The sequence below is a fragment of the Python bivittatus genome, unplaced genomic scaffold, assembly GCF_059951505.1.
Source record: "Python bivittatus isolate LINGU-HERP-01145 unplaced genomic scaffold, Pbiv_v1 ctg000680_np1212, whole genome shotgun sequence".
Taxonomy (NCBI): Eukaryota; Metazoa; Chordata; class Lepidosauria; order Squamata; family Pythonidae; genus Python; species Python bivittatus.
In genome coordinates this window covers 8,143,396-8,156,598 of record NW_028277095.1, presented here as the reverse complement: position 1 = coordinate 8,156,598, position 13,203 = coordinate 8,143,396, and the positions used below count along the sequence as shown (strand labels likewise).

General features: G+C 50.1%; 1 protein-coding gene across 2 annotated transcripts in view; it reads left to right on the top strand.

The window, feature by feature from the left end:
• Nucleotides 1-2,789: 2,789 nt before the first annotated feature.
• Nucleotides 2,790-13,203, top strand: part of GFPT1 (glutamine--fructose-6-phosphate transaminase 1) — a 45,790-nt gene continuing 35,376 nt past the window's right edge. For both annotated transcript variants that reach the window (XM_088151988.1, XM_088151987.1), the window contains exons 1-3: nt 2,790-3,209; nt 9,942-10,049; nt 12,463-12,570. In XM_088151988.1, coding sequence (XP_088008114.1) covers nt 3,203-3,209; nt 9,942-10,049; nt 12,463-12,570 — 223 coding nt within the window. In that variant the 5' untranslated portion in view covers nt 2,790-3,202. The remainder of the gene's footprint in view (nt 3,210-9,941; nt 10,050-12,462; nt 12,571-13,203) is intronic.

Genomic DNA, 13,203 nt, shown 5'->3' with positions numbered 1-13,203 from the left:
GTACAGATTATAAAGGGCCGAGAGTCTTTATAACATGTACATCGTATTATACAGATTCTCGGGGATGAATCCATAAGTTAACAGATCAAAATGTATGCCAGAGTTGATGCTTAACCAACTTCACCCGGGCTTATACAAGAGAAACGTTTTGAGCCCCTTTTAACCATTGGATATGCTCCAGGTGGAGTTCCAGTGGAAGCTGGTTCCAGAGGCTGCCGGCAGATGGGAAAAGCTCTTGGCTGCAACGCGGCTCTTTGAGTGCAAGAGTGATCCGTCGGGCTTGGCGAGAGGGTGGGGTGCAGGGCACGGGAACTACTGTTAAGGTTTTCCTAGTGGCTGGGTGGGCTTTTGACAAGTGGCCACCAGCCACTTAGCCTGGTCCTTTCCATGAATGGCTGCTGCGGGAAGGATTGGCAATAGCGCAAGATCGAGCAGGCAGCTGCATGGATCCAGACGGGAGTCAGCCCTGAACCAGACGCTTTGTCCCTTAGCAGGGAGGAACTGCGGGACCCAACCAACATTCATCGACAAAAGTTGCAAAGTTTGCTAGCTGTATTTAACGAAGGGCCTTGTGTTGGCCTTGCGAACATGGAGAAGCAGGGACATCGGCCTGGCAACTAAATGCAGATCGTGTTTCCCACGGCTGCCTACGGTTGCAGAAGTTGGACCGTGAAAAAACTAGACAGCAGGAAAATCGACCCGTTCGAGCTGTGGGGTTGGAGAAGGCTCCTGCGCATTCCTTGGGCGGCACTGGTGACAAGCAAGTTCTGGTGCGTGTGAAACCAGACATGTCTTTGCTGGAAGGCAAAATCGCAACATTCCGCCTTATTTATTTCAGCCATGTCACGCGATCAAACTCGCTGGAAAAGGCAGTTGTGCTTGGAATGGTCAGCGGTAAAAGGAAATGAGGCCACCAAAAAACACGGTGGCCGGACACCATCAAAGCCGACACTGACCAGAGCATAAAACAACTGAAAGAAGCCGTACAAGATCGGAAAATGAGGAGAGAGCTGGTCCATACGATCGCGGAGTATCGGACATAATGCAACAGAGCCGCCGCCGCCGCCTCCTCCTCCTCTTGCGTTGGAGTCCGCAGCTCCTCCCCACCCAGGTGAACCGCTGCTGGCAGCCCAAGAAGAGAAAGCAGGATGAATCCCAACAATCTGCGTCCACCTTCGGCGTGAGATGGTGAGACACTTGACTAGGCGGAGGCCACCCCGGCCAGAGTCCTCCTCTTGTTTAGAAGTAGCGGCCTCCAAAGTCGGTGGCTTTCTGAAGTTCCTCCAGGAGCCTCTCAGCAAGGCTACAGAGGTGCCCTTCTGGCCTTCTTCCGATGCCCGGGGCCTCCCGGGCTTCTTGTCCTGGGATGGGGCTGAGCTCCCACTTCTGCCAAAGCCACGTTCCTGGCGCGATGCCATCAGGAAATAAAACCTTTTCAAAAGCAGGAAAAAGACAGCTTGACGCTTGAGCGTTCCTGGAATAATTCAACCCTCTCCGAGAGGCGTGGAATGGGTCGCTGCAGCGTTTGCTGGAGGGTCAGCATTGCGAGCAGGCCAAGGCCAAGCGAAGGCAATAGGCCGTCGGTTGCCCAGCTCCGCTGGTGTCACGCTCAGGCAGCGTCTGCTTGGGGGCAGTGCCATTTCAGGGAGGGGTGAGTGGCCAAGCTGAGCGGGGTCGCTTGCAAGACTTAGCCCAGGATCCGATCAGGAAAGGGCACGTGAGAAACCAAGAAGCTGTTCCTGGAGAGACAGTTCAGAAGCGATTTAAAAGTTCTCCGGGAGCGCTGGGCCCCCAGCCCGGGACGCTGCAGATGACATTTGTGGGCGAGTTACAGGGGCCAGTTATTCCACTCAGCGACCGCTGACGACTCCAGGAGCAGCCCCGTCATCTTTTCCGGCGGCTGCCCGCTTGCTCAGGTGCCGCCTCCCAATCGCAAAAGCAAACACTTCTTCCCGTGCAATGAACTTCAGCAACGGCGCTTCTTGTTCTCCCGGCCGCTTCTGTTCGGATTGTTCCGGCTGAGTCAGCCGGCCGTCCGCCTCAGGCCGCGGAGCGCCTCCGTCCCTCCCTCGGTCAGCCCTTGAAGGACCAGCCGGGCCAGTTTTTTGTTCTCCTTTTGAAGTTTGCGGGGGGGGGGCAGAGAGAGGGAGGAGGGTCTCCTTTCTAGGCGTGCGGGATGAACAGGGGGCACCTGCAGGGGCAGCTGGGCGGACCTAAGAAGATGGAGAAATGGGAAGGAATGAAACGTACCTGGCCTTAAAAGTGTTGTGTGATGGGGATTGCACCCCCCCCCCAAACTACTGTGTAAATCCACCTGCCCTTCAAATGCCAGGAATCCTGGAAACTTTCCCAGGTGCTCCACATACAGTGGGGAGAGGCGCGGAAGGGAGGACCGGAATTAGGCGCGACGTTTTCTGGGTCAGGGTTTCTGCGCAACGCAGCACACACCGTTTCAGCTCCGTGAGCCAGGAGGAAGAAACGCCACTGCGGAAACTGGGCGGCCTCGCGGCGCAGACGGCCTCGCCGGACGGACTGGGGCAGAAGTTTCCGGGTGTGGAGCGCCACATGGCGAAATCCCAGAAAACCGGGCGGAGGAAGTCGCCGTTACGGTGTTGCCCGCACGCAGCCGCTGCAGCCCCCCGGCCCCGGTTAAAGCCAGGACCCGAAACAGACGGCCGGTCCTGAGCCACGCTCACGGCCCAGGGATGCCGGACTGAGCCGACCCTGCGCCCGGGGCTTCTGCCCCAACCCCGGACGGGCGAGTCCAGCCCTCGCATCGCATCGCATCGCATCGCATCCTCGCCCTTCCCAAAAGGGGCATGAAACGCCCTCCCGCCCCTCTTTGGCATCCCAAGGAGCCCCGGCCGGCGAGCGGCCCTCTTCGCGGTCCCCCCGCCGCCCTGGGATTTCCCCGAGGTCTCCCATCCCAGGCGTGGGCTTCGGGGGGCGAGCCGGCGCGCCCCGCACTCCCCGCCCTGCGGTAGACTGCGCCCGCGCGGGGAGGCTCCCCCGATCCGGACGCAGATCCGGCTGCCACGTCCCCAGTGCCAGCCAGCCGGGGGCGGGGCGTGGGGAGGGCCCGCCCCTCGGCCGCGCGGGCCAATGGCGGGCCGGGCAGTGCGCCTGCGCCCCGCGCCCGCCGCCGCCCGGCAGCCGCAGACCCGGCAGCAGCAGCAGCGGCAGCAGCGGCAGCAGCTTCGCCATGTGCGGTGAGCTTCTGGAGCATGTGCAGAGTGCCCTCGCGGTGCCGGCGGGGGGCTCCGGCCTCGCCTTGTCCCCCGCGCTGGCGCCCCTTCGGCCTAGCGCGCCCTTGCTCTGAGGCACGTGCAGAGTGCTTCTCCTTCCCGTTGGGCGACTGGGCAGTTCGCACGGGCACGTTGAGCCTCGCGGATCGTGTGAACTCAGTCGGGGGGCTGACCCTGGGACGCGGGTGCCCCAACCCCCCCGGGAAGGGTTCCGGGAACGTGGGAACCCTCCGACACGCGTCTCTGTGAGGCTCGGGCGGGCGGAGGGCCCCCTTCCTCTCCGGCTTTCCGGCCCGGTGGAGAGGGGCTCGCGCTTCGGGGGCCGCCGCGGGCCGCTCTGGCTGGGGGCCCCACGACGATCTTTGGGGGCCCTTCCCGGGGGAGGGGCTGAGCCGGCGGCGCGCGCCGGTCCGTTAGTCCGGGGCGGGGGGGTGGCCGGGGGCCCTGCGCAGCCGGGGGTTGCTCTGATCGGGGACGGCGGCCCTTCGTGGCCCCGGGCCCCCGCTCGTCTGAACGTCCGGAAGGGTCGGGCTTGGCCTCCCTGCTCAGTGGAGGGGGAGGGATCGTGGCACAAGCCTCTGCAGCAGTGGGTGCTGGCCCGGGGGCGGAGGGACCCCCGGGGGTCTTTAACCCGGGGTGGGCGGGTCGTGCGAATGCAGCCGGCGGGGGTTGAATCCCAGGGCGGAGTATGCGCTCTCTGTGGCGCGTGTCTGATGTCTCTGCCCCTGTGTCTATCTCAGACGCCCCTCGCTGCTGTTTAGAAGAGCCCTAAGGACGGGGTCTGGGGTCTTGGGCGAGGGCGAGGGAGACCCCTCGCTGCATTGCCGCCCTTTATCTCTTATTGTGATTACTTTGCCTGAACATTGTGAGTCGCCCAGAGGCATTGAGAGTTGGGCAGCATACAAGTTTAATAAATTATTACTGCTATTATTATTATTATTATTATTATTATTATTATTATTATTATTATTATTATTATTATTATTATTATATATGAGCAGCTAAGGAGCTCACCACCCTGATGCCACGGGGGTACCTGTCGGAGTAACTGAGGCAGGTGTGTAGAAGGAAGAGCCCGGGGGGGGGCAGAAGATTCAGATGCTCAAAAAGTGTCTGGGGGAGAAGGCAAATGGGTGGGGGGGGCAGGATTTAGGAAAAGAAATAGGTCTTCTCGTTTGCCCTCTGCAGTCCTCCTGGCTGGGTTCACACATAGTGTGACATATGTGTGGCACAGTGTCACCAAGAGTTGGAAGTGACTGAGCAACTCGGTGGGCAACTCTGTCTCAGCATGTTGTGTGAACCGGGCCATCACAGGACAGCTTCAAAAGGTTGGGGCACAGCACGTGCCTTGAATGTGCGTTGTTAGGCAGGTGCGGTGTGAACCAGCTGGTCGATTATGGTAAGTGGAAGAAGTGGAATGTTTAAATAGTTGAACCAGGAAAAGTTGGGCATGAGAGCGGCTGGGTGCAGGCGCGAGGCTAATGAATCGTGACGTGCCTTGTCTGGCTTTTGCTGAGGAGTGCGCGGTGGTGAATTCTGAAAAACCCAGGTGTGACAGAGGCAGAGATAGATAGATAGAAAGGCAAGTGCAAAAATAAAAACAAAGCCGCATGATTTCTCCATGGAAATAATTAAAATAATATAATTAAATAATTACTCAACATTGCAGATGCCTTAACGTTAAACTAATCTAATGCACCCTGGAGCAACCAACAGTTGCACCCCACCCAGAGCCAGACTAAATTAGACGAAATAGTTTTGGCTTGTTTGCGAAATGCCAGCAGGCTCAGGGCTATCTCTGCCTCTGGCGCGAGCGGGGGGTTCCATAACGCGGGGCCACCACCGAGCAGGCCTGTCACTTGGTCCGCACCCCACAAGGAGGGGAGGCCTGCCACGGACCCTCCTGGGACGTCCAGACGCTGGCTCAGGTCCAGCAAACACACGTGTGCTTTTACGGTCAGCGAACGTGCCTCTGTGCAGACCTGTGAGTGCCCTGAGAGCTGCTCTTTAAATTTCCTGGCGTGGCCAAACGCAACTGCTCCCGGGTTGGCACCATCCAGTCAGCCCCTTTTTTCTGTAACAGACAATAAAAAAAGCTGTAATTGGGTCCTAAGCCATAATATGGTTTGCTGGATTTTGGGATAGCTGGTGGTGTGGACCTCACCTTTGTTGCTTGCAAACGATGGCTTTCGGTGTAATGGGATAGCGTGAACCCACATCTTTGTGGCTAATTCAGTAAGGCTTAGTTAAGCCAGCCACGGCATTTCTGTAATGTGTGAACCAGGCCAAGAAGCATGAAGTCCTGAAGCAGAAAGGAAACGGCTTTCAGAGGATGATGATGAAGATGTTGATGTTGATGATGATTTATATGCTGTCAGATTCCCAACAACTCAGGAGGTTTCCTAGTGGCTAAAGCGAAATTTAAATATGTGTTTCTCTCTACTGTACAGTGTATATCTTCAGTTTACATCCTGCCTTCTTCCCCATAGACTATGTAGGCCCTTTATTTAGGATCCTACACTCATCCATTAAACCCCCCTTCCCCCATTTCATCACCAGTTATCTTAATTTCCTGGCAGCTTTGTGGTCCTGCCCGTTTGGTGTTTGTAGTTTGGTGTTCACAGGGGGGTCTGGGGAGAAAAAGTGGAAATGCGAACTTGGGATCTTTTGCATGCAAAATATGGCCAGTTTCACTCATTTTGCTAAACCGCTGCTTGTTGAAAAAGCCTGGGTTCACACAACAGTAAGCTATACACCGTGATTTGTACACAATAGCTGGATTTACACAACACGCTAAGCCAGGTGTGCCGAGTCCCCAAGGGGGCAGGCAGCCCCCCCCCATGTTGCACGACTGGATGCTAAGCCAAAGCCAGCTTCTGTGTTTAATTGTGTTTGCCTTTCAAATCTTGGGGGGGCTGAATGAGAACAGAATGTGATTTCCCAGAGCAGCGCTCCAATTGCTCGTGAGAATGCTAACAATAGAAAAGGCAATTGATGCTATAAATAATTCGCTGTGAGTAGACTGTCATTGTGTCTTCAAATCCAGCGTTGGGCTCGCCTGTTCTGTAGCAGCCTGTACTTTGTCTCCCAGCATCCTTTTATATGCATCGAATAAAATAAAGCAGTTCGGATATTTTGGGCTAGGCTGAGAATACCATGGTGGCACAGTATCTAAAAGCAGTGTGGTTTTATTTTTATTGTGTTATTTTGCTTCTCTTGGGACAGCATAATGTATTTTCACTGTTGCTACTGCTGTCAAACTGTAGAGGCTGGGTCCTGCGCATTGTCTCCTCTGAACAGGAAGAGCAGCTGTGTGCTGGCTGGATTATGACTTCTTTTAATGATGATTTTGTCCCCCTATATGCTGTTGATAACATTTTCTAATGCTGAGACTCAGCCGTTTTATGAGATTATCTTAGTCGGCCTAAATTATTGGGAAGGTAAAAGGGGGGATAAATCTTATAAAGTGTTGCTGACGTGAAATCAAAGCATCATAGCTGTTTTCTTAGAAAATTAAAGGTGGAATGATTTTAAAAAATCAGTGGTTATTCAACACTCATTGGGGTGAATTGAGAGAGGGCAGAACTTGGGAGAAATCCCATGGCTTACTGATTAAGGCGAGACCCCAGGAGCAACAATTTCCATCTTAGCAAAAAATAAATAGGAGCAATTTATTCTGATTTTTAATGTACAACCTAGGACGCTGTGACCTACTTTATTGCAAAATTGCGCACGCTAGTGTTAAAGCCCAAACCATGGAGGTAGGGACTCCCTTCAATCATAGAATGTTGGAAGGAACCCCAGAGATCACTTAGCCCCACTCCTGCAGGAATCCACTATGCAGCCTCCTTGACAGCGCTGAACAATGGAAGTTAGGGAGTTCTTCCTGATGGTCAACTGAAATCTACTTCTTTGCAGTTTAAACCCTCTGTTTCTTGTCCTGCCTTCTGGAAAAGCTCTGAAAATGCTGCCTGTCTTCTGCACGACACCCTTCACTTGAAATCAGCTCTTGCGTCTCCTGCAGTTTTTTCTTCTCCAGGATAAACAGACCCTCCTCCCAAGATTTTCCTTCCCAGCACCTGGGGCTTGGGACACTCCGGTTTGTCAACATCCTTCTGAAAATGCAGCGCCCAGAAATGGTTGGAGAGTGGTCTGACTACTCGAGAGCAGAGAGGACTCGTGATTTCTCTTGATGCTTCCTGCCTATCCTAATAGCTGTTCCGAAAATTATTATTATTATTAAGTATTCATTTAAATTTGTTTGCCTATTTATTACTTATGAGTTCTTTTCATCTTGTTCTTCATTTAAGCTGTTGTTTTAGATCAGCCTTCGGTGTAAATGGTCCTGGGGAGTGAATTCAGAGGTTCTTTCCTCCCCAGACCTGCACCCCAGCAAGCAGGGGAGGATGGCTTGTAATGTTTTCTGTGAAAAGGTGAGCTGGCTCAAATCCTGTTTGCCACACGGATGTGTCCATGAAATGTTCCTTTCATTCAGGATGCTATTTTTACTTCCTCATTTAGTCTACAGCTCTGGCCCTGCTTGTTTTTTTTTTTTTAATCTGCCGAGGTTGGCTCAGTCCTCCTTCCTGAGCTGGGCTTCATTTTCGGTGGTTTTTGTTTCTTTTGTCATCTTCTCCTGCCCTTTTGCATTCTCCGTATGTACCTTTCGGTGCTCTATTTTTCTGTTGACTTTTTTTCTTCTGCAACGTAAAGGTGAACAGTCAGCACAGAGAAGAAGGAAGTTGGCATGGGAACAAACTTAGTGCAGAAATGACTGCCAGCTAGAGTTGGATCCTGGTGCCCCAGCTGGACCCATCCTCCACAGCCAGGGAGAGGGAACAGTAGAAGCTCATCTCCTTCCTGGGCCTTGTATGAAGTGAAAGGAGTCCAAGATTCCTTTGGCTTTTAGCGTATGTTCCAGAATTCACCCTCCTTTTTATCGGAATTCAGATTGGTAGTGAGGTTGAGAAATTTGTTCATCAAATGTTAGTGATTTGTAGTTGAAAACTGCCACATTTGGTTTTGGTCCTCTAAATCTGAGGATTGGCAGGATGTAGACCCATTTACAGATATGGATGCTATTCTTCTGGCTGAATGGAGGTCTATTTTGTGCCTTCTCCCAGTAAAGACGTGTCAGGGAGATCTGGATTTGAAGGGGAGAAGGTGATTTGGAGCATGTGGGTGCACACGTCACACCTGTTGAGACCTCCTTAAATCTAAAATGACTTCTAAGGCCACATGTAATCTATGGAAAAGATGCAGCTTCTTCAAAGAGTTGCTGACGAGTGCACCTTTAAGATACGTGGACTTCAACTCCCAGAAATCCCCAGCCATCATGGCCCGTGCTAATGAGCATAACATTATTTGGCTTTTCCGTCCAGGATTGAATATACTTTTTAAAAACCCCGCTGCAGGTGCATTAAAAGGTTTGTTGTATAAGAAAGGTTTCAGGCTTAAGCTACTGACTTGGCGTTAAGGTCTCCATTGCATTCTTCCTTACTGTTTTTTGTACATGTTGGTAAAGAGAAAAAGAAGATACACAGAGCAAATTCGACAACAATTAAATACAAAAAAATAAAGAGAGAACGAAAAAGACTATGTATCGGTTTCTAACTTTCCCCTTTCTGCACATCTGCTAATTTACAGTATTTATAAAGATTTGGGCCCCTTTAGAAGCCAGACTGTAAGTGATCGTATTTGCCGTACTTCGTATACCTTCTTGGGGTCCCTTGACACGAAATTCTGGTGTTGCCTAAGCATGGTGGGTTGTGTTGGCTACTGACGAGAAAGCATCTAGCTGCCATTGTCGTAGCTAGCTAGCTAACTAACTAGACAGTTCTCCTTTCTAAGTGTGCAGGGTGCTTACATTTAATTCTTTATTTTGCCATGCTTGCATGCCACCCGTTTCGTGAGGATAAGGTCTAAATCCCAAAATTAGGAAGATTAAACTTTCTGTAAATGTTTTTGGGAACAGTGTCAAAGACGTTCAAAGAAAAAAAAACCTGACTTGAGATAAGCAAAAGGTGGAGGAACAACGGCTTCCACCGCAGTAGAGGGATCGACTGTGGACTCGGTTCAGACCTGGGCATGGAGACCCAGCTGGCATTTTTACACATACTTCGCGCACCTTGCTGAATACAAAACCAGACAGCTGTTTTTTCTCCTGCGGTTCTGGAGCATTCCTAGCGTTTGCCCATCCAGAAGGTCATGCTGCTCCTTGACCCCAGGCCCAAAATGCAGGCGAAGTCTTCTCATTGCACCTCCAGGAAGCCAAAGGCTCAGGACGCAGCCAGTCCTTGAGCACCAGCGGCTGGGCACGGCTGCTTCGGTGGAGCAGGGACAGGAGTTTGCATTTACAATAAGACAGTCTTTCTTCCTTCCTGCATATTAAGGATTGTATTACGTGATTCAGTTGTCATCCAGTCCAGAATACTTCTGTTTTAAATGCGTCGTGAGCAATATTAGGCTACCCTCTGTTTTTTTCCAAAAATATATTTAAAAACATTTAAAAACAAACGCACACTATTTTGGGGCCCACCTCAGCCAATTAAAAAGTATGTTTTACTGCCATGTATAGTTTAAGCAGCCATTGCTTAGATGTACAGTACTCGTGAAGACTACTAATGAGACAGTACGTTAGACCTGCAAGGAATTATATTAATGTGGTTCCTGTTTCCATTTTAAATGATCTTTTAGGCATCTTTGCTTACCTGAATTACCACGTTCCCCGGACCAGACGGGAGATCTTGGAGACCCTGATTAAGGGGCTTCAGAGACTGGAGTACAGAGGATATGACTCTGCAGGTGAGCTGGTCGCGTGGTGGGTGGTTCCCCTACATCCTGAACTTCTTTCTGTGGCGCTGCTGGTAAACGTCGCCTGCATTGGAACCTCACGAGAAATGAATATTCGAGTAATGGGTCCGGTTCTGATTATATTAAAAGCGGAAGCCACAATTTGCCAACTCCACCTCATTCGCACTAGAAGGAAGAGCAGAATCCATGGTTTGCTATCCTGTTGTTGCTGCATTTCATGCTAAACCATAGTTTGGAACTGACTGGAGAACCTGTATGTAATCCCTAGAGGCCCCTCCAAGTGCAAATTCGGAAATTTTATTTTTTTTAATTCATATTTCAAATTTGTCACCAACCGTTTCACTACATTAAATTTCCCCCCAGTTTGCAAGCAGGAAATCTGGAGAGCAGGGTAAGCCCCGAAATAGATTTAACCGAGTTAAAAGGAACCAAACTCTCTTCCCCCACACCCAAACCAGGAATAAGGATCCTGATTGCTTCCACCTGCAGGACATGGCCTTGCCCATTTGGTGCCATCACCCACCCTCTGTAGTCCCTGCCCTCCCCAAAAGATTAAAGATGAAGGTCGGGCATGGAAAGACTGCCTGCTCTGTGAGATTGTGGTGATGGATGTTGTACAGAAGCAAGGAATCACCTACCCCATAGAGGGTAAAGTTTTTCGCTTATGAGTACGGTGACCATATTTTATTGGAAAAAATAAAGGACAGACCTGAAAAGGGGGCAAATCTGAAAGGGTAAAGCATTTTAATTGTTTATAGTTTTGCTTTATAAAGGAAAGTTTAAGAGCAAAACCAAGAAAAGCTTTACAGAAATGCATATTGTAATAAGAATGTGTAAAATCAAATAGTATATGTAAATTTATTTTAAAAAGACTGTTCAGTTTTCATATTTTTCACATGAATGTGAAAGACTGTGCATTAAGTGGTACCATTTGTATGGTAAAAGTGAAATGACCAAAAGAAAGATTTATTTACTTATCAAAAAGAGTTTTTGATAAGTAAATAGATCTAAAGGACAGCTTTCTGAAATAAAGGACTGTCCTTTATCCTAAGGGACATATGGTCACTGTACTTATACTGTAGGGCAAAACTTGCCTTGCTTCTAAGAAAAATGCAGTGAGAAATTATTAGGAACTTTTTTTGCTAGTATAACCATAGAATCACGTGCCATTTAGAATCCGGACTATGCAGTTCAGATACCACCGCACTCTCTGGGTGAGTCCATACATTACACTGAGTCACAAGGTGATCTGTTTTATGGCTTAGCATTGTGTGAAGCAGGCTATTACGGCTTGCTCAGATATTAGGGTTTAAAGAAACCATGGCCTGCGAGAAGCCTTTTCCCAGTTTTCCCCCCCCCTCATAAACGTTTGGCAGTTCTTCCTGGACTGCTGGAATGTTCGTAGAAGTCACATTTACATGGCTTACCTGTGGAAATCTTTTTTTTTTTAAAATGGTTTCAAAGTTGTATAGAATTTCAGGGATGACTGTGGGGTTGGTGGTCTTATAAAAGTCAAGATGGCAGCCATGTTGAGTATAAATGGTTTTTTAAACCTCAGCTGTAGATTATGTTACTTAGTTTTTTGTATAATTTTATATGACTTTATAAGTTTTAAGATTTCACTTTGTTCTTTTTGTTGTTTTTTAATTGTAAGCCATTGTCAGGCCTAGCCCAAGGAACTCCAAGAGACTACGGGCTAGGGAGAAGACCCTTCTGTGTGGGGCATGCAAAATCTTATAGAAGCAATTGGGGAGGGTCCAGGGGAGGAGAGCAGTTCTGTCAGGCCTAGCCCAAGGAACTCCAAGAGACCATGCAAATCCAGTCCAGCTATGTTTGTTAGCTACAACCTCTAGCAGGAATCTCCCCAGACTCAAACCCCAGTTCCCAAAGTCCTCCAGCCACAACGGTGTGAATTCCTCAGGGAGGTGCCAGTCTCATCCTCTTGTTCCTCCCACGCTCTTCTGGCGAGCTAAGAAAGCGCTTATCTCCCTGAGCCTGGCCTTCATAAGTCCATTCCATCACAGCCCTCCAGAGTCATGCATTTGAGGTGGGTGGCTATATAAATCAAATACATCAAATAAATCACTAACTGCCTGCATGATTGGCGCCCTACCCCTTTTACTGTGCATGTTTAATTGTCTTTCTGGACACCCTTCCAGGTGGATCTCCTTCAGAAGTCTATGTTAAGATTTTATGATGGTCTCCATATTGGATCATAATGCTTAGTTCCACCACTGATATTTCTACAAAGCTGTTGGTGTCTATTCAGATGGTTTTTAGCGCATTCTGGAATGTGGAGAAACAGTGGGGGGGGGGCTTCCCTTGGTCTTCTTTTGCCTGGGGACCCTTAATCCTGCAAGGGGAGCTATGAGCTTGCCTGCCGTTCTTCCCTCCTGTGTCTTAGGGGTTGGAATCGATGGTGGGAATGACAAGGACTGGGAGGCCAACGCTGGGAAGATCACGCTCATTAAAAAGAAAGGGAAAGTGAAGGCTTTGGATGAAGAAGTAAACAGTAAGTCTCGTCTTCCTCCTTTTCCTTTTGGTGGCTCCGTTAAAACAGGCCCCGATGTAGCAGGTGGGTGAAGTGATAGGGCTGTGTAATCCTGTCTAGATTGCAATCTACAAATAATTCGATTTGGGTAATCCTGGGTAAGAGGTTGCTTTCCCTGTGCAGAGCCAGGATCAAGGCCCAGAAGGCAAAGCGTTCTGCACGAGCACAAGGCCTGAGGTCGTGCGCTCTGCTCGTTCTGTTCCACGATTAGGGTGATGGGGAGGATGGTGGCCGTGGGGACTTTTGAACGAAAGGGGCTCAGGGGATCCCGCTCTTACCTCTTCCACAGTGTCTCTCCTGCTTCTCCAGCCGTGGCTTCTTCCTTGCACGTTGCCCCTAAAGCAGTGGGCCTAACAGCTGAAGTGCCAGCCCCCACTTGATCCTGCAGCCGATGGGGTGCCTCACTAGTGTGAATTTGAGCTGCTGCAATTCTGGGTTAGGGACCCTGGTTCAGCACGACTTCAGTGGGCTCAGGAAGCCCCCTCTCTTCCTCTTGCATTTATTTATTTTACAATTTGTGTAGCCCATCCTATGTAAAAGATTCTGGGCAGGCTAAAATTATGAACATACTGGTAGAATAATTCAAAATGATTT